General features: G+C 43.4%; 1 protein-coding gene across 7 annotated transcripts in view; it reads left to right on the plus strand.

The window, feature by feature from the left end:
• PHF21A (PHD finger protein 21A) overlaps window positions 1-27,693 on the plus strand; it is a 95,747-nt gene extending 68,054 nt beyond the window's left edge. For 2 of the 7 annotated variants that reach the window (XM_069739713.1, XM_069739714.1), the window contains exons 6-16: window positions 747-992; window positions 1,081-1,170; window positions 2,857-3,141; window positions 4,198-4,290; window positions 4,542-4,593; window positions 7,106-7,185; window positions 9,125-9,185; window positions 12,530-12,552; window positions 25,218-25,293; window positions 25,497-25,600; window positions 26,664-27,693. In XM_069739713.1, the coding sequence (XP_069595814.1) occupies window positions 747-992; window positions 1,081-1,170; window positions 2,857-3,141; window positions 4,198-4,290; window positions 4,542-4,593; window positions 7,106-7,185; window positions 9,125-9,185; window positions 12,530-12,552; window positions 25,218-25,293; window positions 25,497-25,600; window positions 26,664-26,921 (1,368 nt within the window). In that variant the 3' untranslated portion in view covers window positions 26,922-27,693. Of the gene's footprint in view, window positions 1-746; window positions 993-1,080; window positions 1,171-2,856; window positions 3,142-4,197; window positions 4,291-4,541; window positions 4,594-7,105; window positions 7,186-9,124; window positions 9,186-12,529; window positions 12,553-12,614; window positions 12,779-18,381; window positions 18,538-25,217; window positions 25,294-25,496; window positions 25,601-26,663 lie in introns of all 7 variants that reach the window. The other 5 variants (XM_069739707.1, XM_069739710.1, XM_069739711.1 and 2 more) reach the window with 5 other exon arrangements.
• The last annotated feature ends 111 nt before the right edge of the window (window positions 27,694-27,804 follow it).

Here is a 27,804-nt window from a genome sequence, read left to right on the forward strand (position 1 = left end):
CCCTTTAACATGGTGTAAAACTGCACATTTTTTAGCCCATGTCTCATGACTTTTTTTAAGCACATTTTGTTTGCGGTCAGTACAGTTAATATACCATTTTATTATTTACTACTATAGAAAAATAGGAGACAAAAAAAAGCGCAAATAGGGTCTTATCCCCAGGATTGTTTCTAATCAATTGTGCGAGAACTGCTCACCTGGTGGTACACAGGACAGGCGTGTAGTTTGTCAGCTGCTGCAGATCCACAGGTCGGCGCTGCGACCTCTCAGAACCGTTATAATAGATGAAATGTGGATTACATCCGCGCTGCTGTTTCCACACAAGATAACTTTGTGTGGAAACTTCCTGAAGAAGAAGCCATGAGCTTCGAAACGCATTGAATAAACCACCCGAACATCTTACAAGTATATCTGGATCTATTATTTGTCGCAGCAGCGCGGATGTAATCCACATTTCATCTATTATAACTATTTCATTATTTACGGCATTCATCTGTAAAACAGCCATGCAAAATGACTCCATGGACAAGACGCAGCAGCAGAGAAAGAGACAATAAAAGCATTGACCTATGATGGTTTGAGAAATGGACAAATGTGTGCACTTTCATCATGTTGAGTAAAAAAAATATATTTTTATTGAAATCCTTTCACCATACTTGCCATAAAGCAACTACTTTTTCGTATTTACCTTTTTCTCAATTCCTTCTTTTCACTCTTGATCCCATCTGTCCTCTTTGTTCCAATAGACCGTGGCCACAGCTTCTATGATCACGGCAAAGACTCTACCTCTCGTATTGAAAGCCGCAGCAGCATCCATGCCCGCTTCTGTTATGGGGCAGAGACCAACCATTGCCATGGTGACTGCCATCAACAGCCAGAAAGCAGTCATCGGCTCCGATGCAAAAAGCGGCGTAGTAAACCTGCAGACGAGTAAGGTCACCGGTCAGGGAACGGAGACCTTTCAGATATTGGCAAAAAATGCTGTTACTCTGGTGAGCGATGGTTCCATGTCTTACTTCATGCTTGGCCAATGCTGCTGATGATGATGTTCAATGTTGTGGGTTTTCACTTTCTGTATAGCAGGTCCAAGCAACTACTTCTCAGCCTATCAAAGTTCCCCAGTTCATCCCACCCCCTCGGCTCACTCCTCGGCCAACGTTTCTTCCACAAGTAAGTAACTTCTCTTCCCAATGTCGTAGGGATAAATATATGTGGGGAACTTGTATTTGTAAGTTCATGGTTTTTTTTAATGTTCTTAGGAAATTTTTTTTTTTTAGCTAAAATAATTCTCGAGTGTATAAATGGGTAAAATGCAAAGTTTCTTGTAAGAATGAGCAACTGTAATTTTACCTTTTTATTTAAAAATTCTATTCTTACTCATAAACTGATGGATTTTTAATTTTTATTGTATAGCTCATTGCCTAGGTTACTGACCACTATGTTGTCCCTATGGTGGCCAGTTCCCTAGCCATGGAGCTCGCTGTAGGCAGACTCTGTTTTATGGGCTGCTCTAAAGCTGGACAGATCCGATAAGCGTCGGTGCTTCACACGCTGCAAAGGCAAATCCAACTCTGCTGCTAGTCAGGACCAGAGCAAAGATGGGACCAGTGGCGCCAACATGCAGCTGGCCTGAACTGACAATCTTCAGGAAAGCCGTTCTGTCAGCCACATAGTCTGACTACAGCTACAGGGCACATAGGTTAGTGCCCATCGCCTCTTCTAACAATCGATCGGTGGTTACCGATCAGTTATCACCTATCCACAGAACCTTGTTTAACCCCTTAATGACCCCCAATACATCTTTTTACTGACCTGCGATATAAGAGGATAGTATCCCCATGCAGGTGACAATCCAGCAGCTGTCGGCTGTACACTATAGCTGACAACTTGCTGTATCGGCCACAATAATTGTTGGCACTGACCATATTTAGATGCTGCTGTAAATAATGACTGTCATATAAATGGTTAACAGTGTGGAGGCCTCCTCTTTATCGCCATTGGTACCCTAAGATCATGATTGTGTGGTCCTGGTGTTTGCAATGGCAGTTCATGGCCAAATAGAGGCCTCAGTCTCCTGGCTGTTGTAACCTGTTCAGAAGTCAATGACATTTAAGTGGTAGAAATACATTTTATCATTCCTGTCATGTCACTAATTCCTGGAAATTACCTGAAGGGTAAACAAACTACATGACAGCAGTTTTCAATATGTTAAGGGGTGCTGTTTTTAAAATTGTATCAATTTAGAGTGCTTTCCAATATATAGGACCGCCAAAGTCCCTAAAAAAAAGTAAATTTTGTAAATTTCCTTGAAAAAATAAAAAATTGCTGCTACAGTTTTAAACCTCCTAAAATGCGAACAAAATAAAAGAACATTTTACAAATGATGCTGATGTAAAGCAGACATGAGGGAAATGTTATTTATTAATGGTTTTTTCTATGGTCTGACTATCTGGATTAAAGGGATAATCATTCAAAAGTTTGAAAATAGTTAATTTTTTTATATTTTTGTCAAATTTCTGAATTTATAAATAATTTTATAAATAAAAGCAAAACATATCAACCTAAATTTACCATTATCATAAATTTTATAATGTGCCATGAAAAAAACAATCTCAAAATCGCTGGGATTTGTTGAAGCGTTCCAGAGTTACTACATAAAGTGACACCGGTCAGATTTAAAAAAACTTTTGGCCCCTTAACTGTCAAATGAAATAAAATCCATCCTAAAAATTTGCATCAGAATTTACATTGAAATCTGCTTGTTTTATCGAAGAATGTCACTGTTGCTTGTTTCTCATTAGGGGCATTTTCACGGCCAATTTGTTAACACTTTTATTTTTTAAATACTTCCATTAGGTGCGGCCAAAGCCAGCTGCGCAAAACAACATCCCTATCGCCCCTGCTCCACCCCCAATGCTTGCAGCTCCTCAGCTCATCCAGCGGCCGGTTATGCTTACCACAAAGTTGACGTCGACATCTCAGAATTCTATTCATCCTGTGCGCATCGTGAACGGACAACCCACGACCATCTCCAAAGCCTTCCCTACAGCACAGCTCACCAGTATCGTGATAGCTGCACCAGGCACGAGACTGGCAGCTCCACAAACTCTGCAGCTTCCAAAACCAAACCTGGAGAAGCAGGTAACAGCCTTCAAGTGTATCAGGATAACGCGGCACGCGGTCCTCACGGTTCAGTATTACAGAACCGTGTACACTTCCTCTGTATGTCACTATATACCGCCACCATATTTCATGCTATTGAGACATACTGGCGTGCAAAAGGAGTCAATGATGAGCATTTAATCTAATGATAGATCTGATGTCTGAAAACTATTTAATAATAAAATGTCTGAGAGCTTAGCGGAGGGAGGTACTCCTTAGGAAAACTGAGAGAACCCACAGAAAACTGTACCTTCCAGGACTGACAAAATACAATAGCCAAAATTCTGCTCTTTATTAGATGAAGGTTACCCCCACATGCATCCCCTTCGTGAGCTCATGTGGGGGCTGGTTGTGGGATGTGCTAGGTCTTTCGGAAGTTTGAGATTGCCAACAGGATGTCTTCGCCCCTTGAGGTCCCAGGCGGTAGATATTATCACAATTTTACCTTTCTATAGAGATGAAGCATGGTACGGACAGCATAATCCATTGGCTTTTTAAGTTGGAGGTGTTAGAATGGCCTTTATAGTGATGTGAGTGACTGCGTTATGTTCGTCCCGTCACTATAACACCAAGAATATATCTCCCATAAATATCTGATCGATGCAAACCGCAATATTCATCACTGATCACTGGCTCCTAAAAGGCTGCAGTCAGTGCTTTGAACAAAAGAAGCTCTTGCCTTGAAAGTGTACTTTTCCAACTCTGAGTAAACAAAGCCTATTCTTGGTGTTTAGTTCTCAGAGCAGATCTCTGCTGTAATTACCTGTTCACGGCAGGAGCTCCCTACTTCAATGGATATTGAAATGTCAGTGCTTTCTCCCTTCCCTAGTTATAAATAAACCCATATGTTCAATGTGAGGGTGATACGTCAAATGTCTGTATGACTTTTTGTAATTTTCCTCTACAACATTTATTCATTTATTTTTTAAATTAAAATGCTGTGTTAATTAATGCAGAGGTCACTGATTAGTAATTTTTGCTATGAGATATGAGAGTAATATGTGACATCTTTTGATACATTTTTTTTGCCCTTAGACAGTTAAAACTCAGGTGGAAACAGCGAAGTCAACCGAAAGCAGTACAACAGTGCAACCTATCCCCAAGCCAAAACGAGAGGAAAACCCACAGGTACCAAGCTGTGAGAAAAGCATTGGATAGCTTAGGCTGGTTTAAAATTTACAACATTCATGGTCTGGATATGGATCACTATCCGGACCGGCCATGAGTCTCCTGACCCGAAGTTTACAGCCTCATATCTATGGTCCGGTGGCCTGTATTCCATGAACGTCGGACGTATTAAACCAAAGTTGTACTGCACCGTTTTAGCTTTCTTTGGCATGATATAGTGACATTATTTTTTTTAAATTCTTTTTGTTTAGAAACTTGCCTTCATGGTTTCGCTAGGTTTGGTAACGCATGACCATTTAGAAGGTGAGTTGAAGCATCTGTTTTTTGACTTGTCGTTTGTTTGGCTTCTATCTTTACTGTTTATCAGTTATTTATCTAAATTGATCTCCATTTCTATGTCATCTTGCTGCACAGTGTTTGATGTCAGTGAATAGAAACATTCATTGTTTTATATTCAGTGGCTGTCATATTGCTTACATAGGTTCATAGCTCATCCACACACGTATACTTACAAGCCTTGAGGTTGGCTCTTAGAGAGTTTGTCCACTACTATATTATTGATATAAGACTAAGGACAGGTCTTTAATGTCTGATCAGTTTGGGTCCAACATCTGGCACCCCTGCTCATCAGTTGTTCCATGTGTCGTCTGCTGGGTCTGACCGGAGCTAACTTCTCATTGATAAGTGGCTCGGGTCAGAAGACCAGGTGGTCTGGATATTGTGACCTAAGCGCAGGACGTGTTTCACAGACTTAGGAAAGCGGCCTTAGAATGATGCTCTCCCTCCACGGCGATCAGCGGATATTAATGTTCCTGACACCATTAGCAATTTAGCTGGGGTAATCCACCGCGCTCTCCATAACATAGAGCATTATAGACGGGGACAACTGAACCTCTTTTTCCCTTGCACTAGTTTTGGTTAAAACTCCCCCCAAAGTTTACTAGAAAGTTTCATAATGTTACATAAAATTATTAAAATGGACTTTTTTGCCTCACCTGCTGTAGAGAGGTGCAACTGCAGGTTGGATGTACAGGTCCTTCTAAAAAAATTAGCATATAGTGTTAAATTTCATTATTTACCATAATGTAATGATTACAATTAAACTTTCATATATTATAGATTCATTATCCACCAACTGAAATTTGTCAGGTCTTTTATTCTTTTAATACTGATGATTTTGGCATACAACTCCTGATAACCCAAAAAACCTGTCTCAATAAATTAGCATATTTCACCCATCCAATCAAAAGTGTTTTTTAATAACAAACAAAAAAACCATCAAATAATAATGTTCAGTTATGCACTCAATACTTGGTGGGGAATCCTTTGGCAGAAATGACTGCTTCAATGCGGCGTGGCATGGAGGCAATCAGCCTGTGACACTGCTGAGATGTTATGGAGGCCCAGGATGCTTCAATAGCGGCCTTAAGCTCATCCAGAGTGTTGGGTCTTGCGTCTCTCAACTTTCTCTTCACAATATCCCACAGATTCTCTATGGGGTTCAAGTCAGGAGAGTTGGCAGGCCAATTGAGCACAGTAATACCATGGTCAGTAAACCATTTACCAGTGGTTTTGGCACTGTGAGCAGGTGCCAGGTCGTGCTGAAAAATGAAATCTTCATCTCCATAAAGCATTTCAGCCGATGGAAGCATGAAGTGCTCCAAAATCTCCTGATAGCTAGCTGCATTGACCCTGCCCTTGATGAAACACAGTGGACCAACACCAGCAGCTGACATGGCACCCCACACCATCACTGACTGTGGGTACTTGACACTGGACTTCAGGCATTTTGGCATTTCTTTCTCCCCAGTCTTCCTCCAGACTCTGGCACCTTGATTTCCGAATGACATGCAAAATTTGCTTTCATCAGAAAAAAGTACTTGGGACCACTTAGCAACAGTCCAGTGCTGCTTCTCAGTAGCCCAGGTCAGGCGCCTCTGCCGCTGTTTATGGTTCAAAAGTGGCTTTACCTGGGGAATGCGGCACCTGTAGCCCATTTCCTGCACACGCCTGTGCACGGTGGCTCTGGATGTTTCCACACCAGACTCAGTCCACTGCTTCCTCAGGTTCCCCAAGGTCTGGAATCGGTCCTTCTCCACAATCTTCCTCAGGGTCCGGTCTCCTCTTCTCGTTGTACAGCGTTTTCTGCCACATTGTTTCCTTCCAACAGACTTACCATTGAGGTGCCTTGATACAGCACTCTGGGAACAGCCTATTTGTTGAGAAATTTCTTTCTGGGTCTTACCCTCTTGCTTGAGGGTGTCAATGATGGCCTTCTTGACATCTGTCAGGTCGCTAGTCTTACCCATGATGGGGGTTTTGAGTAATGAACCAGGCAGGGAGTTTATAAAAGCCTCAGGTATCTTTTGCATGTGTTTAGAGTTAATTAGTTGATTCAGAAGATTAGGGTAATAGGTCGTTTAGAGAACCTTTTCTTGATATGCTAATTTATTGAGACAGGTTTTTTGGGTTATCAGGAGTTGTATGCCAAAATCATCAGTATTAAAACAATAAAAGACCTGACAAATTTCAGTTGGTGGATAATGAATCTATAATATATGAAAGTTTAATTGTAATCATTACATTATGGTAAATAATGAAATTTAACACTATATGCTAATTTTTTGATTAGGACCTGTATAGTTGCTGAAGGAGCCATACAACAACCAGGTAGTTTTGTTCATTGGTCTCGTGATTTGCTCAATATTTGCTTCAGTACCTATGATTGAGGAGGCTCTTTACAAGTTAAAGACTGCTTATTAATGTGCTGTAATGCTCTTTCTGACCGCCATATTGTTCTTATTCCTCAATGCAGAAATTCAGAGTAAAAGGCAAGAAAGAAAGCGAAGAACAACAGCGAATCCTGTGTACAGCGGGGCAGTATTTGAACCTGAGGTGGGCAGTCATCGTGCGTTATACACCATGTATAGATTATCCTTTAGATATTGATAAGATTCATATTTTTTTGTTTTGATTCACATGTTGAGGCCTTGACTCATATTAACGCCTTCTATATTGAACGTTTTTTGTGGGGTTTTGCCACTTATTGAAAAAGCTTTATTTTCCTCCACTCAACTCCATTTATTTGCAGGACATCATTTTGCATTTTATTCTTTCAATAGCTAAAACTGGATCCATCACCAGATATCACAACACAAGCTGCACGAATAGCTCTTAGACCTGATAAGACTGGTGTACTTATAAGGATTATAGTCATGCTGACGTGGATTTTCAAAATGTTCTAATGAACATTTTGAGTCCTTCTAAAGCTTGAGGGCACAGTAGGCCTAGAGACTTCTGCAGCTTATACCAAGTAGTGAGATTTCAGCAGTAGGAAGGAGGCACGCTAATGAGCAGCCAGGCCAGGTGGGAGAAGAGGCAGCAGCAGGGAGGAGGGTCGCGGAGACCTGATGCAGTTGTTGTCATGTCTCAGATATTAAGTGTTTGGTTGTTTTCAGCCTTTGGATGTATACAGGAAGGTGTTCGTTCACTTTTTTTCGAGTTCAAAAACAAAGTTGGTTTAGGAATCTTAAAATATCTCATTTATAAGATGATCTGATTTTTCTTAAAACTGTAAAATCCTTTAAACTCTGCAGGGTGATCAATACAGAGGAGGACAATTTTATATTACAGGATGATTTATGTAAACTAGAAGCTTGGGCTGATAAATGGCAAATGAGCTTTAATGGGGATAAATGTAAGGTCATGCACTTGGGTAGAAGTAATAAGATGTATAATTATGTGCTTAATTCTAAAACTCTGGGCAAAACCGTCAATGAAAAAGACCTGGGTGTATGGGTGGATGACAAACTTAAATTCAGTGGCCAGTGTCAGGCAGCTGCTACAAAGGCAAATAAAATAATGGGATGCATTAAAAGAGGCATAGATGCTCATGAGGAGAATATAATTTTACCTCTATACAAGTCACTAGTTCGACCACACTTAGAATACTGTGCACAGTTCTGGTCTCCGGTGTTTAAGAAAGACATAGCTGAACTGGAGCGGGTGCAGAGAAGAGCGACCAAGGTTATTAGAGGACTGGGGGGTCTGCAATACCAAGATAGGTTATTACACTTGGGGCTATTTAGTTTGGAAAAACGAAGACTAAGGGGTGATCTTATTTTAATGTATAAATATATGAGGGGACAGTACAAAGACCTTTCTGATGATCTTTTTAATCATAGACCTGAAACAGGGACAAGGGGGCATCCTCTGCGGTTGGAGGAAAAAAGGTTTAAGCATAATAACAGACGCGGATTCTTTACTGTAAGAGCAGTGAGACTATGGAACTCTCTGCCGTATGATGTTGTAATGAGTGATTCATTACTTAAATTTAAGAGGGGACTGGATACCTTTCTGGAAAAGTATAATGTTACAGGGTATATACACTAGATTCCTTGATAGGGCGTTTATCCAGGGAACTAGTCTGATTGCCGTATGTGGAGTCGGGAAGGAATTTTTTTCCCCAATGTGGAGCTTACTCTTTGCACATGGGGTTTTTTTTGCCTTCCTCTGGATCAACATGTTAGGGCATGTTAGGTTAGGCTATGGGTTGAACTAGATGGACATATAGTCTTCCTTCAACCTTAATAACTATGTAAAAGTAAACAGAAAAGTCATGTTTTCCTCTTGAATAATTTTTAATACAAAAATTTACAGCAAAGGAAGTGTAGGAAAATAAAATCTAAAGATTAGGTCACTGGGATTGGTAGTCCAGCACATTTGTGCGAGCACAATGTTTTACAATTACACGTTTATTCATTTGCCTTGTTAAAATCCAGTAATGATTGAAGTGTTGTATGACACAATAAAATGATGCTTTTGTACTTTGCAGCGTAAGAAGAGTGCAGTGACTTACTTGAATAGCACAATGCATCCAGGAACGAGGAAGAGAGGTAACCCCTCAGATCTACGCTCTGTCACATTTTCTTTTTGCTCTGCCTCTGCTCCTTTCCTTGTAGTCTCGCAGGCTGTCACATTTCTTGGACTGGATTGGATCGTGAATGAACTTGCATGAATGTGTCTCACTGACGTGCTACTAACACTCGGGCTTGTGAAATGACGGCGGCTGGAAGATTGTACTAGCCGGTTCTGAGAACATTCATGGCGTGGTTGCCTCCTGCAGTCAAAGTGCATGAAAATACTTCCATTTTTGTTGCAAATTTGCCATAATTGCTTTTTTCGTTTTTATAATTGTGGCCATACCAATGCAAATACTACACTTTTTGCACATATGATTTTTGTCACTCTGCAGCATTTGTCTGGCTTTTCGCCTACTCTTTACCACCCTCTGTGAATGGGACCCTTAGGTATCATGCACACAACTGTCAGGGCTCTTTGTTGTAATGAGGCATGGGATGTTACGGTATCTCCATATTCTTCCAACTTCACATGAAGGTACATATTCCAGAGGCAAAATAAAATTGTACCCCATAATAATCAACAGGGCCTCTCTGCTTCTTTCTGCAGAACTCGTCACTCCTCACTTTTCCATTTGTCTTTTCCTAAAACAGTTTTTCTATTTTGCTCCAATCTATAGTACAATGCAAATAAATGAAGCTTTTCTAGAAAGCCTATTCACACGCTGCAAAAAAAAAAGAAAAAAGATAATCAGTCCTTTATTTTAGTCCATGCTGCAGTTTTTCGTCTCCCCAGCGTGCTCTCTATATGTGGAGCATTTACAGCTGATATATTATGTGGATTTCACCATTGCGGAGTCTGTAAATCGGCTCTATTGCCTGTTCACGTCTCATTTGCGTCCTGTAGTTATGGATCTATAGGTTACATTGGTGTCTCCATTGCGTCAATTTCCTTGAGGGTCTTGCTTTTTGACAGGACAGACAGGTTGTCACATTTTATTTCTTCCTATTAAACAGGCATCAGATGGATCCATTTTTTTTTTGTACAAGTTGTTAGGATATTTTGATACATACATTTCATTTGAAGCACATGTCTGATCACTCTTGTGTTGCCTAAAGTATCTGAATGGCTTTGAAGGTTGTAGTGCTGTTATATTCCTAATTATTTGGTGTTAGTGATGTAAAAAGTGCAATTTTTATGTCTTCTTTTTGGGGTAAGAGATGGATCACAACCCTGAAATATTCTTCGATGATACAAACATGCATCTGGCCTTTCCCAATAGTTGTCTGCCTTTGCCAGGAACAAATTAGACAACAGAAAAGTCAATATTTGGTTCTTGGATTTTAATAAAAGGATGAGAAGTGACATTTACATTACAGCCTGGCGCCAAACACCACAGTATCAGAGCAGCCGTAGTAATTAGTGGCTACGGCCAGAAAGCAGCTCGCCGAGCCTGTAAGATGGGAAGTTTAGGGATCATGCAAAGCTTGCCATGTGTGGGAGACACCGAGCTGCGGTCACTTTTCTATTAAGAGATTTCCATCCGTCATTTTATTTATACTACGCCCCAGGATTCATTATGGCTAGCCTAGGCTTTGGCATTACAGAGATGCATTTTACAGCTTCTGGGTCCTGGTAAGCAGATTACAGGCTGCTGCACCTTGTTCGCTCCGTCCTGATAAAATATGAATTGCTTTCAAATTTACAGGTAAAGTTGAAAATTTTTCCAGGGCTTTAGCGTTATTAATCTATAAGGATTTATTGATTGAGGGTATCTAACCTTATATACAGGAACAAAACAGTGGATGCAGTTGTGAAGAGCATGTTTGCCTTTTACCGCATGCTGTCAGTTCACTCTATTAGACTTTGTGTTTTTTTTTTTTTTTAATTCCTGGCTTCCATTCCTGGCTTCCTTACTTGTTCTCCATCTCATTATTTATTGCATGTGACACAGCGCCATAGTCGTGCTTTTTACTGCTCATGCTGCACGTTGGGCTCAATGCATCTCATGTCTGCTGACTCTAAGGCTATGTGCACACGTTGCAGATTTGACTGGGGAATTTTCTGTGCAGATTCTGAATTTCTTGCAAGAAAACGCAGGTCAGAATCTGCAACTTTTTTTGGTCTGTGCACACGTTGCAGATTTTTGTGCAGATTTCTTCCTTTTTTTTTTTTTTTACCCCTGCAGATTTCTATTATGGAATGGGTGCAGAAACGCAGCAGTTCTGCACAAAGAATTGACATTCATGAATCTGCTGCGTTTTCTGTGCAGATGTTTCCACACCATTAGCACAGCATTTTTATTTTGCCATTGATTTACATTGTACTGTAAATCACTTGCAGATCTGCAGCGTTTCTGCGCAGAAAAAAAAGCTGCAGTTCTGCAGGAGATCTGCAACGTGTGCACATAGCCATACACGTTTACACGTCCCATTACTTTGTACTTTATTTTTATGTAACATTGGGGGAGAAAAAAAAATTGTTGTACATTTCACTTTAAATACGTAAATCAAATTTTTTTTTTGTCTAATATGCTTCAAATGAGCTTTGGGGAAAGTGCAATACTTTCCTCACCAAATCTAACGCTATACCTCCATTTGGGGTCTCAGCTGCTGCAGCAACATCGCGTCACGGGGAAACATCACTGCTGCAGCCAATCACTTGTCACCGCATGCATACAGGAATTGTCTGCAGCTGTTACATTGACAAGATGAAGTAGAAACTGGGCAGTGACAGAATGGAAGAGTTGAACACTTATTTTTTTTATTTTTTTTTCTTATTTTGCATTTTGGGAAACGAAAAAAAAAAAATCAATCCCAAGTTAACCTCACCTAGCTTATGCTGCTACATTGAATATTTAAATGTTTTCTGGTGGCTAAGTCTCAGTGGAAATTCCTACTCCTTTATACAGATTAAGTGGGTTGGGTCCCATCTTCGGAAGTAAGATTGCGCCCCTCCTCTGCCTCCTGCTGCATTGTCGGTGTTTACCAGTTGCACCGCCTTCCCAAACAGGCCGCCTCTCATAGGCAACGAGCCTTAATTAATATAACTATCAATCTCTCCTTTGAGAATAGTGTTTTTAATTATTCAATTGCAAAGTTACTTTTATTCAAGGGTTGTTCTCATAATCCATTTCGGAGTATGATACTAACCCTGTAATGTTGCGTGCACCAGGATCTTTATACTGTGAGACGTTGTTACCTTTTTAGTGCCAGACTCTGTACCATATTATAACTCGTTGACTTTTTAGTTTTGTAACTTGCTGCTTTTTCTTGTGCTTTCCGCTGCCTTTCCTATAACTTTTGCCCCATTTTGCCTGTGTAATATTGTACTCTGATTATTTCCTTCATCTGCTCCATCATTTCCTTTTTCATGCTAGCCAATGAGGAACAGTGGCCAAAGGTATGTAAACCCCACCATTGTGTTTGTTCTTTTTTTTTTTGTTGTTGTTTATTAACATATAGGTCGTCCTCCCAAATACAACACGGTCCTGGGTTTGAGCACCCTGCCACCCTCCTCCCCTCCATCCAGTCATCCCGAATCCCCCGAATGTGAAAAGACGCAGATCACATGCACTTTCCCTGCAAGTGTCCTGCCTGTGCCCCTGCCTAATCCTTATTCCTCAGACGTAAGTAACTCATCACGAAAGGTGCCCTGCTATCACGTGGTAAGGTCCAGCACTCGTATTGTGCCTGTGGAGCAGGCGCAGTAGGTGCTGGCATTCACGGGGCTGCCTGGCCATCGAATCTAATGGGACTGCATTTGTGTCAGGTTTGCATAGAGCCTTTTCAGTGTGTTATTTTGAGCAAGATCCAGACTAATCTCTAGCTATGTCATTCTATTAGAGGAACACTCAACTTAGAAATGAGTGATAGAAGTCCAGTGGGAGGGACTTAAATGGGGAGGGGTTCTACATAAAAATTCTGCAAAGGGGGGAGCTCCTGCTGCAGCCACAAAATGGTACTGACGACAGGCTGATCTCCAGGAGTAAAGGAAGACAATTCCCCTGATATATTTCTTTGTTGTAATGAGACAAAATGTGATACAAAGAGATTATAGAAGTTAGTTCTGAGAGCTTTGTATTGTTTCTGCCTTTTCTAGGTTTGGTGTTCCTTTACATGGTGCGAAAAAACAACTGTCCAAAGTAATCCTAATAAATTATTGCTACAATGTCTGAGAAATAATAGTACTGTAGTAACCCTTACTGATCCCCTGCAGGTCCTATTTGGGTGATCACCTGGTTGTCACTAGTTTGTGCTTCCTGGTTCGGTCCTGGATATATGAAAAATAGCCAGATGCCCGCTCAGTGTGTTACTGGTGACCTACTATAGCCAGATGCCCGCTCAGTGTGTTACTGGTGACCTACTATAGCCAGATGCCCGCTCAGTGTGTTACTGGTGACCTACTATAGCCAGATGCCCGCTCAGTGTGTTACTGGTGACCTACTATAGCCAGATGCCCTCTCAGTGTGTTACTGGTGACCTACTATAGCCAGATGCCCGCTCAGTGTGTTACTGGTGACCTACTATAGCCAGATGCCCGCTCAGTGTGTTACTGGTGACCTACTATAGCCAGATGCCCGCTCAGTGTGTTACTGGTGACCTACTATAGCCAGATGCCCGCTCAGTGTGTTACTGGTGACCTACTATAGCCAGATGCCCGCTCAGTGTGTTACTGGTGACCTACTATAGCCAGATGCCCGCTCAGTGTGTTACTGGTGACCTACTATAGCCAGATGCCCGCTCAGTGTGTTACTGGTGACCTACTATAGCCAGATGCCCGCTCAGTGTGTTACTGGTGACCTACTATAGCCAGATGCCTGCTCAGTGTTACCGGTGACCTGCTGTAGCCAGATGCCCGCTCAGTGGGTTACTGGTGACCTACTATAGCCAGATGCCCGCTCAGTGTGTTACTGGTGACCTACTATAGCCAGATGCCCGCTCAGTGTGTTACTGGTGACCTACTATAGCCAGATGCCTGCTCAGTGTTACCGGTGACCTGCTGTAGCCAGATGCCCGCTCAGTGGGTTACTGGTGACCTACTATAGCCAGATGCCCGCTCAGTGGGTTACCGGTGACCTACTATAGCCAGATGCCCGCTCAGTGGGTTACCGGTGACCTACTATAGCCAGATGCCCGCTCAGTGGGTTACCGGTGACCTACTATAGCCAGATTACCGCTCAGTGGGTTACTGGTGACCTGCTATAGCCAGATGCCCGCTCAGTGGGTTATTGGTGACCTGCTATAGCCAGGTGCCCGCTCAGTGGGTTACTGGTGACCTGCTATAGCCAGGTGCCCGCTCAGTGGGTTAGGCCTCTTTCACACTTCAGTTATTTGGCGTCAGTCTAAAACCGCCATTTTCCTCAAATAACGGATCCGTCAATTTTTTTTGACGGATCCGTTATTTTCCCTTAGACTTGCATTAGCGACGGATTGTGACGGATGGTCGTCCATTCCATCCGCAATGCGACGGATCCATCGAAATTTGGCGGACGTTTTCTGAAAATAGACGGACATTGAAACGTTTTTTTGTCAACGCCGAAATGACGGATCGCGACGGATCCGTCGCGTCCGCCATTCCATAGAATGGCCGCCTATGGGCGACGGATCCGCCGCAACCGTTTTTTCGGCGGATCCGTCGCCCCATTCCGTTTTTTCAATTGCGCATGCTCCAAAAAGTAGATACTTTTCCCAGACAACCCCCAAGTAACGGATCCGTAAAAAAAACGGATCCGTTATAACCGTTTTCTCAACAATTGTGACGGATCCGTCAATCCGTCACTATGTCGGTAGTGACTGACGCCAAACAACTGAAGTGTGAAAGAGGCCTTACTGGTGATCTGCTGTAGCCATTGAGCGGCCTCGGGGCCTTTTCACTTTGTTGAGGAAGTTTGGACCAGGAAGCGCAGACTGGACCTGCAGAGGATTTTTATAGGCAGTCTACAACATTTCAGCAGTCATATATACAACCCCTTTCATAGCCAAGAATGGATGGAGAAATATGGTAAATTCCAGTTTTTCAGGTAATTTTTAGTTGTGACGGAGCTGCAGTGCTAGATGCAGCCCATGGATGAGGGGCGCTGGGGCTTCTAATCGGGGAGTCTCGGCCATCAGACCTCTAATCACAGACTGATGGGATATAGCATCAGCATAATGCACAGGGGCCAACTCCTAGTGCAATGGTGTATTTTATGGCTTAGAGGGGTGCACCTCCCGGTCTAGAGATCGGACCCCCTTAAAGGTATATTATGCTGGCAGCAAATAAGTTATTCATTACGAAACATTTCTAAACTTTGTGTTATTTCCTCACCAATCTTAGGCACCTTTCTGGTTTTCTGGTCTTACGATGATCACACAGGAGCATGGTTCTTAAAGGGATTGTCCAGCTGTGAAAAAATATTAATTTCTCCATCGCCTTTCATTGGTGAAAAAATATTAATTTTTTAAATGTGTTAAAGTAGCAAGATATACAACTTGTATAGTTCCGTTTACAAAGTGCCTTGACCTACAAATCCCATCGTCTTTCTCGCTAGCTCCACTTTCATCTTTTTGTGTCAGAACATGATCAGGGCCTTGTGAAGGGGGCTGGCTGACAGCTCATTTCAATAGCGAAGCCATCTCCATTCTCTGTCTGTGCATCGGGCCGTAAAAGAAAAGGGCTGGCTATGGGAATGAGAAGTCAGCCAGCCCCCTTCACACACAGCGACGATCTCTGGAGGCTGAGCTGCCTTTGGTAACCAAATTATATGAGTGATATCTTGCAACCGTAACAGTTTTTTAAAGATGATTGTTTGTCTGGACACAACACTGCTCTGGTAACGGATCAGGACAGATTATCCCTTAATGACTGTTCCTATCAGTGACAGCAAGCAGTGATCTTGAAAACCAGTTCTATAGGTGAGGAGCATAGCATTGCTGGGATGTATGATACTGGTACTGATGGTGTATATTACTATATGTGCTCCATAGAGCAGGGCTTGTTTCCGGCCTTTTTTTCTCTATGCTTTCCTTTGCATCATATCTATATTTCTGCCATCCTCTCCATATCTTCAGTCAGTAATCGGGACCGTCACAGACCTCGCTGCCCCCCATGTGCTAACACTTGTGCTATTTGTATGATGCTCTGTTTAATACTTCTGCCTACTTCGGCTCACTTTTCTATTTTCAGCAAATACTTCGACATGTCGGCTGTCCTATGTGATCTAACCAGGCCTCTATCTTCCTGCAGATTCAGACTACTCTTCTGAGCATGGCAGAAGGGTGTGCATGGGTGTAATTGGCCCTCAGATTCCTACAAGTAATATATTTCTAAATCTATGTATGTTAGGATCTATTATACATGTGACGCTGATTCGGCTGACCAGTGTGCACACAATCTGCTGGGGTGTCTGTAGACTGCGCCTGCTAATCCTACCTCCGGGTATGCAGTATATGCTCCAACATACAGGGAAATCTACAGCTGTAAACTGCACCGGCAGACGGCACATTCACTGCAGTGACATCGGACATCTCCTGCACAGTTCTGGTCTTGGAAAATGCAGTGGATTTTTTTTTGTCTGGACAGGGAATTGTTTTTGCTCCGATGGAATGTGCTTATGGCTGTAATCCTGATCCCTGTCCCTCAGATCCAGGATATGCCACCTGTAGACCCATGGAGCCGCACCGTTGTGTAAATTGTGTCATCCCGTAATCCACAAGTCATTGTAGTCAGAACATTACTGCTTAGTGCGCTGATTACGGGATGATAGTAGTTGAAGGATGGGGGGATATTATCTACCGGAGCAGAAACCTCCCCGGGGAGCTGTGTGTGTAAATTTATTAAGAAACATGTCCAGGGTCTTCATGATGTGAATATTTCGGCAGGGCGTACAGGGCTCTGGGGGTATGACTGTGTTCTGGTTGTGGACTCTGTTGGTTCTGATGTAATTTCAGCACTTTCTTCTGTTTTGTTCCCTGTGAAGATCTGGACAAGTCTCCAAGTCGGATGTCTCGGTGGTCTATTGCTCTCTGATTTGAATGGCCGGTTGTGTGGTGTCTCTGAGATTGTGGTCTCTTGTTGGCGTTGCTCTCACGGTGCTGTCTGTTCCTTAGACTAACTCGTTTCCATCTCATCAGGCTGGCACCTCCTGCGGCATTTAGTTCTTGTTACTTGGCGTCTAACCTTTCCTCCCTCGCTGTCTTCAGTGGTTCATTTGCCCTGGTGTGGTTTCTATCAGGTCACACACAACTGTCTCTTCTTTCCACACCATGTGACTACTTGGTCTACACGGGACATGAAGGTGGTGGTGTCAGGTTGCCACATAGTCTGTAATGTACAGTAAGTGGCATGCAGCTTGCACACCAGCAAGTATTGCAATTTTCTTTTATTTTTTTTTTACCATATACTTCATACTTGTCACAATTGCTTTTGGTGACAGCCTTCTAGAAAAAAAAATCCAGAAAATAAATACATCCACTGATCAGTGTGAAGTCATTTTAGGCTCTTTACCTCTAAGACTTGCACTTGTCTTCAGAACTGGGACTCATGGTCTCATGGTAGGTGCCGTGGCTGCTCACGTTTGTGTGTCTCTCCATTCACATCTATGTAAGATTCCCAAAAACAGCTTAACAAGTGTCAACTGATAGGGGGCACAGCAAAGTGGGCCAAGTAACCCCAAATGTGGAGATGGGTATCCAAAAGTGGGAACTGCGTTCATCAGACATTTGTGCCATATGCTATAAAAGATGGATTTAATGGGAGTCCTTTTTCATATGCTGCATGAAGCATAGACGTAGAGGGAAGCTCTCCAGCTACGTGTCCCGCTCTCTGCGGCATGCCCCCTCCATACAGTACTGTATTACTAACCTCTAGAACATGTCATGCTGCTCCTTACATCTCCACATCTTAATACAATGAATCCGATGGACAGACCGGACCGTTGCCATCCCAGGACATGAGCCTTTCCTTCTCCTGTGGTTCTGTTGGTGGAGGCCTGTGACTACTGACTTTCTTCCGACATCGCTGCAACTTTTTTTCCGCTCTTTCCTTGTCTCTGCTACTTTTCTGATCTCGGGTTTTTCTTGCCTTGCTCCTTTCTGCTTCCTCTTTTTTTAGGCACTTTCTTCTGATTAGCTTCTAATTTTTCCAGCTTAAAGAATGAGGAAGGGAGTTTGTCAGATATTTTTTTTTTTTTTTTTTTAGGCTGACTCCTTTTTTTTTTTCCTGCCTCCTTTTCCCTGTGATCCCATACAGGCTGATATCCATGAGGATTTCTGCAGCGTCTGCAGAAAGAGCGGACAGTTACTGATGTGCGACACATGTTCACGTGTATACCACCTGGACTGTTTGGAGCCTCCTCTGAAATCCATTCCCAAGGGCATGTGGATATGTCCTAAATGCCAACACCAGGTACTGTGTGATAGATACAGGAAACCTCACACGCAACTAAGGTCTAATGCAAGCCGTGCCCCCTCGCTCCGAGGTACAGCACAAAATACAGTAGGATCTGGGCAGCTTCTGCCAATAAAGTGGCCTAAGATGCACCAAATCGTAGACAATAAGCCAAGCAAGAGGCGGTGAAGTGATTCCAAAGTGTTTAGAAATGGAGGAACGCTGCAGTCTGTCACCCATTATCAGCCTCTGTGCTAAATGTCACACAACTTCATTCTAACAAGTGCATATGTTTAGCAAATCTGCCCCATTGTTAATTCCAGCCCCTCGGATGCAAACCTACAACTATAGGGTTATTTTATAATGTGTCCTGAATGACGGACAGGGACGCAATGCCGACGTGCAGGAAATGATGTCATATATGTGATATCGCGGCGCCACTTGTGGTGACGGCTAGATGTAAGGTGTATGTAATCTCTCACGTGGTCAGGGCTGGTGTTGGGCTCTGATCATAGCATTCTGATAAATGGATCCCGATCTCCTCTTCCTGCACATTTCAGTTTTAGCAGGTAAGATTAGTTGCGTCATTCTCCTGTGTCGCCGGTTTATAGTAGTGTCCTGTTTGGTGTATTGAGCAGTGTTTTTTTCAGCTCTGTACAAATTACTTCCACTCCTCACATGCAAAAAGCTGATCCTTGATGTTGTCGGGTGTCATATCCCCACCAATCTGATATGATGACCCCTCCTAAATATAGGTCATCAGGGTCTCGGTCCTGGCAATCACTTTAACGTGGGTTGCAGAGGTGTACATTGAAACTCATGGACTCCAGTGAAAAATCAGTAACAGGGCCCCCACTTATATTGTATGATATCTGTGTCGCTTTGTGTCGTATAGCCCCCTGAAGGACCAGAACGTGGATGCAACTGGTTTCTCTGCACCCCCACTATAGCTGTGCACTTCTTGGGAGTAGGGATGTATTGGGAAAACTTGTATAAGTTTGGAGGTGCTCACCAGGTACAAGCAGAGGCTTAACCTGAGACTATAGCTCCAGTGCAATATCCATCTGTAGTGGGTTTTGACTTGCGTGGCATTGGGGATATTTAGGGCACCTCAGGGCTCAAGTGCTACTGCTGTCTCCAGAGTCTGCGGGCCATATCTGGCCCATTGACCATTCGTATACAGCCTGCAGACTGGGATAGCCAGGGAACTGAAATTTGTGGGCTTCGGCTGCCTCCTGGCATCTCAGTTTTACCAGTGCCGATGAGTGGAATGATGTAACCAGGAGCCGTTGGTTCTCCCTCTTTAACGACTTGACCTATGCGATGGTCTCCCTGCATCACATTACTAAATTGCATCTGCTTTGCGGAGACTCACGGGTATGTGCACACGTTCAGGATTTTTCGTGGTTTTATTCGTGATAAAAACGTATAGAAAACGCAGACATATGCATCCTATCATTTAGAATGCATTCTGCAATTTTTGTGCACATGATGTGTTTTTAAAAAAACGCATCGCGGTAAAAAAGCAGCATGTTCATTAATTTTGTGGATTTTTCACGTTTTTCCCGCTATTTAATGCATTGGAAAAAATGCACAAAAAAACGCATGCGGATTTCTGGCAAAAATGTCCTTTTTTTGTCAGGAAATTTCTGCAAGAAATCCTGAACGTGTGCACATAGCCTCAGTCCACACATTGTGCAGACCAGAACTGCGCATCGGAGAAAGCGGCAAAGCGGAGAGTTTTTTTTTTTTTTTGTCTTGTGGATAGGGAAAACTCTGCAGGCATCATAATGTGTGTCAAGGGGCTGCTGCGGGTGTATTATGCTGTGTGTCTTGAGGGGATGTTGGGGCAACATACTGTGTGTGTCTGAAGGGCATGTGGGGGCAACATACTGTGTCAAGGGCATCTTACTGTGTGTGTCGAATGGCATGTGGGGGCAACATACCGTGTGTGTCGAAGGGCATGTGGGGGGCAGCATACAGTGTGTGTGACGAAGGGCATGTCGGGGGCAACATACCGTGTGTGTGTTGAAGGGCATGTGGGGGCAATTGCCATGTGTGTGTGACGAAGGGCATATGGGGGCAACATACCGTGTGTCGAAGGGCATCTGGGGCAACATTGTGTCGAAGGGCATGTGGGGGCAACATACCATGTGTGTGTCGAAGGGCATGTGGGAGCAACATTGTGTCGAAGGGCATGTGAAGGGCAGCATACAGTGTGTGTGACGAAGGGCATGTGGGGCAACATACAGTGTGTGTGTCGAAGGGCATCTGGGGCAACATTGTGTCGAAGGCCATGTGGGGGCAACATACTGTGTGTGTGTCGAATGGCATGTGGGGGCAACATACCGTGTGTGTGTGTTGAAGGGCATGTGGGGGCAACATACTGTTTAGGGAGCTGCTGATCATGATATAAGGGCTGAATACCAGGAGCAAATGATTTCTAAATGTTATCAGAAGTAGTAAGTTACATGGTTTTGATTTGCTGTTACTGATGGGGCTTATTGCAACACGTATTAACAGTAGCAGCGAGTCAACATGTAATTCTGCTCAATATTATGTGATACAATTAAAGAAGCCCCTCTCCTCCGATCAAAATTGTAATCATCTTGATATATTGCCCATCACTCTGCACTTACAATTGCTCATTTTGCTCTTCTACCCAGATAATTCTTCTCTTTTCCATTAGGTCTGTGGCATCATATGATTAAAAACTGACCTGTTTCTACATAGAGCTTAGGTCTTTTTCACACGTCAGCATGTCTGATACGTGTGGTGACAGTTTTCACACGTACCGGAGACAATTACACGTAGACCCATTCAAGTGAGTGGGTCTGTGCACGTCAGTGTTTTTACATTTACCTTGTGTCCGTGGGCAAAATATGCTGACATGTCAATTTTTTAATAGCTGCAAGTGTCGCACACAGATGACACACACTGATGTCATCAGTGTGACACATACCGGCGCCTGAGAAGCAGCGGTACAGTAAGCGCTGTTCCCAGGCACCAGGTTCTGAAGTTGGCTCTCATCATTCTTCCCTGTTCTGCCTGCGATCAGCGCGAGCAGGGAAGAATGTTGAGTTATGTTCAAGTGATGACAGTGAGAGCAGGCTGCGGCTGATGGGACTATTACTCCCATCAGCCAATACCTGCTGCCGCTAATAACAGTGAGAGCAAGCTGTGGCTGATGGGAGTATTTATCAGCCACCATCTGCTCTATAAATAAATGTAAAAAACTGCGTCGGTTCCCCTGTATTTTTGACAACCAGCATTGCTAAAACACAGCTTGGGGCTGGTATTCTCAGGCTGGTAAGGAGCTATGGATATTGCAAAACAAAACACTTTTTTCAATTTTTGTTTAGCTTGTGGTTCCAGGGTAGAGGGCTATAATACTCCCGGTTATTGGATATAGGGATAGTCAGTGGACATAGTAAATAGAAGCGACTATTGTGTGTCCGTTAATTCAGGGTATTTTGGATGTAGTGCACTATGAATATAGTTTGGTCTGGTGTATTATTGGAGGGAGGGGGAAGGGGTGTTTTTGTTTTAATTTATAAATATAATCAATGAAATTGAGTTAGAGAAGGATATATAGAAAGTTGTTGATACAATTAAATACATAACAGTAATGTAAAGGCTTAATCTGTAATTAGGAACAAGTTATTCTGTGGTATATTTGTAGCAATGTTATGTATGCTTTCTGGTCAATAAAAATGATCTGATTTTAAAACAAACACATTTATACTCAACTAATGCTCATTCGATTGAGGCCGTCTCCTATAATAAGACAAAAATAAAAAGAATATCCCTCACCTGTCCGACGTTCTGTTCCACGCTTTAATCCATGTCTGGGGATAAATGGTTTTCAATCTGGACGGTGCCAAGATGCGACCGTCCAGGCTGAGAACCTCTGATGAATGAGCTGCTGCGAATGCAGCATCAGTGACTAGCGGTGATGTCGTTTGAGGTTTACCACAGGTCACTGAGGCTGCGTTCCCAGCCGGGATGAACTGCTGTGACCTCAGCACCGTGAGAAAGTCACAGCGTTGACCGCATTTGAGCTCAGTGAGTTCACAGCAGATTTTTAATCTTTGCTCTGCAATTGACTCGGTGAACTTGGTGACTTTTTCTCATGGTGCTGAGGTCACTGCAGTTCAGGGGCCCGGCTGGAAATGCACCCTCAGTGATCCGCGGTAACCTCAATGAGGTAATGGCTGCTCACTGATGATGCGCTCGCAGCAACTAATTCATCAGTGGTTCTCTTGGCACCGTCCAGGTTCAAAACTATTTATCCCCAGATATGGATTACAGAGTGGGACAGATTGTCAGATAATTGAGGGATAGTGTTCCTTTTTTTTTTTTATTTTTGCTTTATTAGAGGAGACATTGGCTTCAATGGAATGGGCAGTAGGTGAATATACAGTAACTGTGTTTTGTTATTTTTAAATAAAAATGGAAGTGTTTTGTTTTATTTCTAATAAAAGACTTTATTCTGGCTGTTTTAGATGGTAAATAAATTATAGAATTAATAATAGATAGGCGTCTTATAGACATCTCTCCATTACTAATCCGTGGGCTTGATGTCACCAGACAATACATAGGTGACATCAACCCCACAACCCCACTTGCCACCGCTACAGGGAAAATGGGAAGAGCCGGACAAAGCACCAGAATTGGCGCATCTCATAGATGTGCCTTTTCTGGGCAGCTGTGGGCTGCTATTTTTATACTGGGGGGTGTCAGTATCCATGCTCACTTACCAGACCTCAGCTGTTCGCTTTAGCAAGGCTGGTCATCAAAAATGGGGGGGGGACTCCACACCATTTAAAAAAAAAAAAAAAAAAAAATTTAAATAATTTTTAAAAAACAGCCTGGCGACCCCTCTATTCTTGATAACCAGCCGTGCTGAGGGTTACAGCCCGCAGCTGTCAGTTTTCCCTGGATGGCTATAAAAAATACAGGGGAATCCATGCTGTCTTTTATAGCACAGGCAGCTGATGAATACTCCCATCAAGTCACCACCAGCTCTCACTTTTATTAGTGACAGCAGGTACAGGCTGAAGGGAGTAGTTGTCCCATCAGCTGTCACCTGCTCTCACTGTTATCAGTTGAATATAACTCAACATTCTCCCTTGCTTGCGAGAGAATAATTAGCTGTGTAGAAGGGCAAAATGAGCAATAGTAAGTACATGGTGCTGTATGATATGATTGCAATATGTTTGGCTGATATGAGATGCGGCCACCACCTTTCAGGGCTGATATACAGCATTCCATATTGCTGTATATACTCACCTGTGGGGCGGTCCGGTCCGAGAGATTGTCGCTCTTCTTGGTCCGGTGCCTCCCATCTTGAGATGCCGTCCTCCTTCTTGGTTCATGTGGATGACGCGTCCCTGCATCATCAACAGTCTGCTCGGCAGCGGGCTCCTGCACAGGCGTACCTATCTGCCCTGTGGAGGGCAGAGCAAAGTACTGCAGTGCTGTATATCAGCCCTGAAAGGCGGTGGCCCTAACTCGCATCGGCCAAACCTGGTGACAGGTTAAGAGGATAACCTTTGTGAGGAGGAGGAGGAGGTGTTTATTATAAAATAATAAGCAGAATTAAGTTTGGCTTATTGGTCCGGCACTGCACAACAGTCAGTCTTTCTTGTGGCTCCTTGGGAAAATGACTTGCCAACCCATTCTCTAGACCATTTCATTTAACATATGAAGGCCGATATTTAGAGTTAAATAATCCATTAATTAAAGGGACACTGTCACCTGAATTTGGAGGGAACAATCTTCAGCCATGGAGGCGGGGTTTTTTGGGTTTTTGATTCACCCTTTCCTTACCCGCTGGCTGCATGCTGGCTGCAATATTGGATTGAAGTTCATTCTCTGTCCTCCATAGTACATGCCTGCGCAAAGCAAGATTACCTTGTCAGGCATGTACTACGGAGGACAGAGAATGAACTTCAATCCATTATTGCAGCCAGCGGGTAAGGAAAGGGTGAATCAAAAACCCCAAAACCCCGCCTCCATGGCTGAAGATTGTTCCCTCCAAATTCAGGTGACAGTGTCCCTTTAAAGGTAAAGTCAGCGTTTGAGTGCACTGCTCATATGGACAACTGTTTATTTGTGGAAGAATCCAGATAGTTGGCAGCAAGTGACCGTTGTTCTCTTATGATGGCGGCGGTTTCATGTCGGACCTCGTGAGCCCGATTGTGGCAGGACCTGATGTACTGTCATAAGTTGGGTCAGTCAGGAGGCCCCCGAGAACCCTGGGTGCTATTTATTGCTTGCTGCTACAGACGGAAGATAATGTCACTGATTTGACCTACACAAACATATCTTTGATAAGGACCAGTTAAAGTGATGGTCATAACTTTGAAATGTGTCATATCCATAGAACATGCTGCAAATGCCCAATAGATGGGTCCCTTACCTTCCCCCCACCCTCCTGATGAAAAGTGGATTTTCTTTGTCACATGATACTTGCTATGTTATCCAATATAATCAGCTATGTATTTTTTTTCTTTTTAGTATCCATTGTGCCAAATTAGTCAGATCTGAGTCATTTAAGGGGATGTTTTTTGACTTGTAGTTGCATTTTGTAACCTGTATGTTTGGATGGGTAGCTGTATATATTTATTATGAATCCTTTATCCTGCTTGTTTAATGCCTTTTGGGGTTTTGCTTTTCTTTTTTATTACCTCCAGATGCTGAAAAAAGAGGAAGCAATCCCATGGCCGGGGACGTTAGCCATTGTCCACTCATATATCGCGTATAAAGCAGGTAGGTGAAAGCTCTCCTGACCACGGCAACATGGGGCGGCCAGCCAGAAATCCTGTGATCTCTTGGTGGCTCTTGAAGATTGGAGTTGAGGAACAAATGTGTGCAAATAATTGTGAGCAATACACTCACATTATAGAACGTGAGAATCTGGGCTGTGCCCGTTCCTCTGGCCCGTCCTCATTCCTTCTTGTAATGTTTTAAAGCAAAAGAAGAGGAGAAGCAGAAGTTACTGAAGTGGAGCACGGACCTGAAGCAGGAGCGAGAGCAACTAGAGCAGAAAGTAAAACAACTCAGCAGCTCCATAACGGTGGGTTCACACAACCTCACTATTGCACTATGTACTCAGCAACTCCATAACGGTGGGTTCACACAACCTCACTATTGCACTATGTACTCAGCAACTCCATAACGGTGGGTTCACACAACCTCACTATTGCACTATGTACTCGGCATCTCCATAACGGTGGGTTCACACAACCTCACTATTGCACTATGTACTCGGCATCTCCATAACGGTGGGTTCACACAACCTCACTATTGCACTATGTACTCAGCAACTCCATAACGGTGGGTTCACACAACCTCACTATTGCACTATGTACTCAGCAACTCCATAACGGTGGGTTCACACAACCTCACTATTGCATTATGTACTCAGCAACTCCATAACGGTGGGTTCACACAACCTCACTATTGCACTATGTACTCGGCATCTCCATAACGGTGGGTTCACACAACCTCACTATTGCACTATGTACTCAGCATCTCCATAACGGTGGGTTCACACAACCTCACTATTGCACTATGTACTCAGCAACTCCATAACGGTGGGTTCACACAACCTCACTATTGCACTATGTACTCGGCAACTCCAGAACGGTGGGTTCACACAACCTCACTATTGCACTATGTTGGGGGGGGGGGGGGGGGGGGTGTAATACATCGGATCTGGTGCATCCGCCGGGCACATAAGCTTCTCTCCGCCAACCCGTTCATTCATGGTCTGTTTAGTCCGCATGCTGCCGATGTGCCAATGTTAAGGGGTTGACTGGTCATTGCAGATGATAACTTTATAGATCTGTGGGGACCCATTAGGATGGAGCAGCAGTGCACATGCCTGACGGCGTCTGAGCGCTGCGCTCTGCTTCTTACTGCAGAGCCGTAGGGATCTGATGAGACTAAAAGACCCCTTTCTACTGATTGATCGAGGCTTCCGGCGGTCGGACTTCAACACTCTACAAGTTGTTGCCTATACTGTGGTTAGGTGATTTCTTAAGTTCACTGGCCAACACTTTTAATGACTGGAACACATCCTTTTTTCAGAGTAGACATGTACATGGTGTGCGATGTGGGTCTTTTCTGTTTTCCAGAAATGCATGGAAATGAAGAACAGCATCCTTTCCCGGCAAAAAGACATGCACAGCTCTCTGGACAAAGTGAAACGTCTTATCCGGCTGATTCAGGATATAGACCTCACCAAACCTATTAACTCAGAGGTGACCTCTAACCACAGCCAGGACTGCACCGCTACTGCCAACAGCCCCCCACCCGAGCCCACTCCAGTCACAGCCTCTTTACCCTCACCCACCTGTGTCCAGAACTGCACCCAGGCAGAAGAGACTAAGTGACCCACCTGTTGTCAGCGAGGGTACTCTCGGGAAAAGAAATAAGCCGCGTCTGAACAGTTCCTGGGAGAGACTGGACCACAACCACGGTGGTGACATCCCAGGACACAGACGTAAGCACTGGAGTTTTGCCAATCAACCTTTTATTCTGTGTGTTCCACGTGTGAGCTGGCGCGTCCTGCCGGCACCATGCCAAGTGACATAGAAACAAATCTTTACTCTCTATCTTACACCAGTGTGTGCCTGCAGCAGCCTCCGCAGCAACCATAGATATCAATCTTTATTTTTTCTCTTTCTTTGCTATTTTCTTAAAGGTGGATGTGTGGACACGGCAGGCTTCTGAGAACTCCTCCTTCTGTATACCTTTTTTTTTTTTTTTATTTATTTCAGGGCAGTGAAGTGGGTGGGGGGCATACATACCACTCCAAAGACTAGGAAAGTACCCCTGTCTGCTAAACTCAGTGTGATGTACCAAAAAGGAAACAAATATATATATATTCTCATATACATTTCGGAGAGGGGAAAGGATGTTTAGTCAGTATTTAAGGTACTATTATCATTGCTTTGTAATAGTTCCTGGCAGGGGTGGCAATCGCCTCGCCAAACTCCCTGCTGCGTCCCATAGGATAGGATGGGTGCCTGTCTCTGCATCATGGGGTAGAACTAGATGTTTAGTGTTTCTTTTGTTGTTTTTTTTTTTAAAGACGTGCCAGCACCTCCATTAGAAATGGAAATTTGGGAATTTACCATCACAATCATTACTGCTCATAGCATTAAAAAAAAAAAAAAAAAACTTGCAAAAGTATTAGCAAAGCGATCAGGCCTCACTGGACCACAAGATATTGCAACGGTTATTGTGCAGCCGACGTGTCCCGAACATGCAGAC

This window comes from Ranitomeya imitator, chromosome 9 (assembly GCF_032444005.1).
Source record: "Ranitomeya imitator isolate aRanImi1 chromosome 9, aRanImi1.pri, whole genome shotgun sequence".
NCBI classification, from domain to species: domain Eukaryota; kingdom Metazoa; phylum Chordata; class Amphibia; order Anura; family Dendrobatidae; genus Ranitomeya; species Ranitomeya imitator.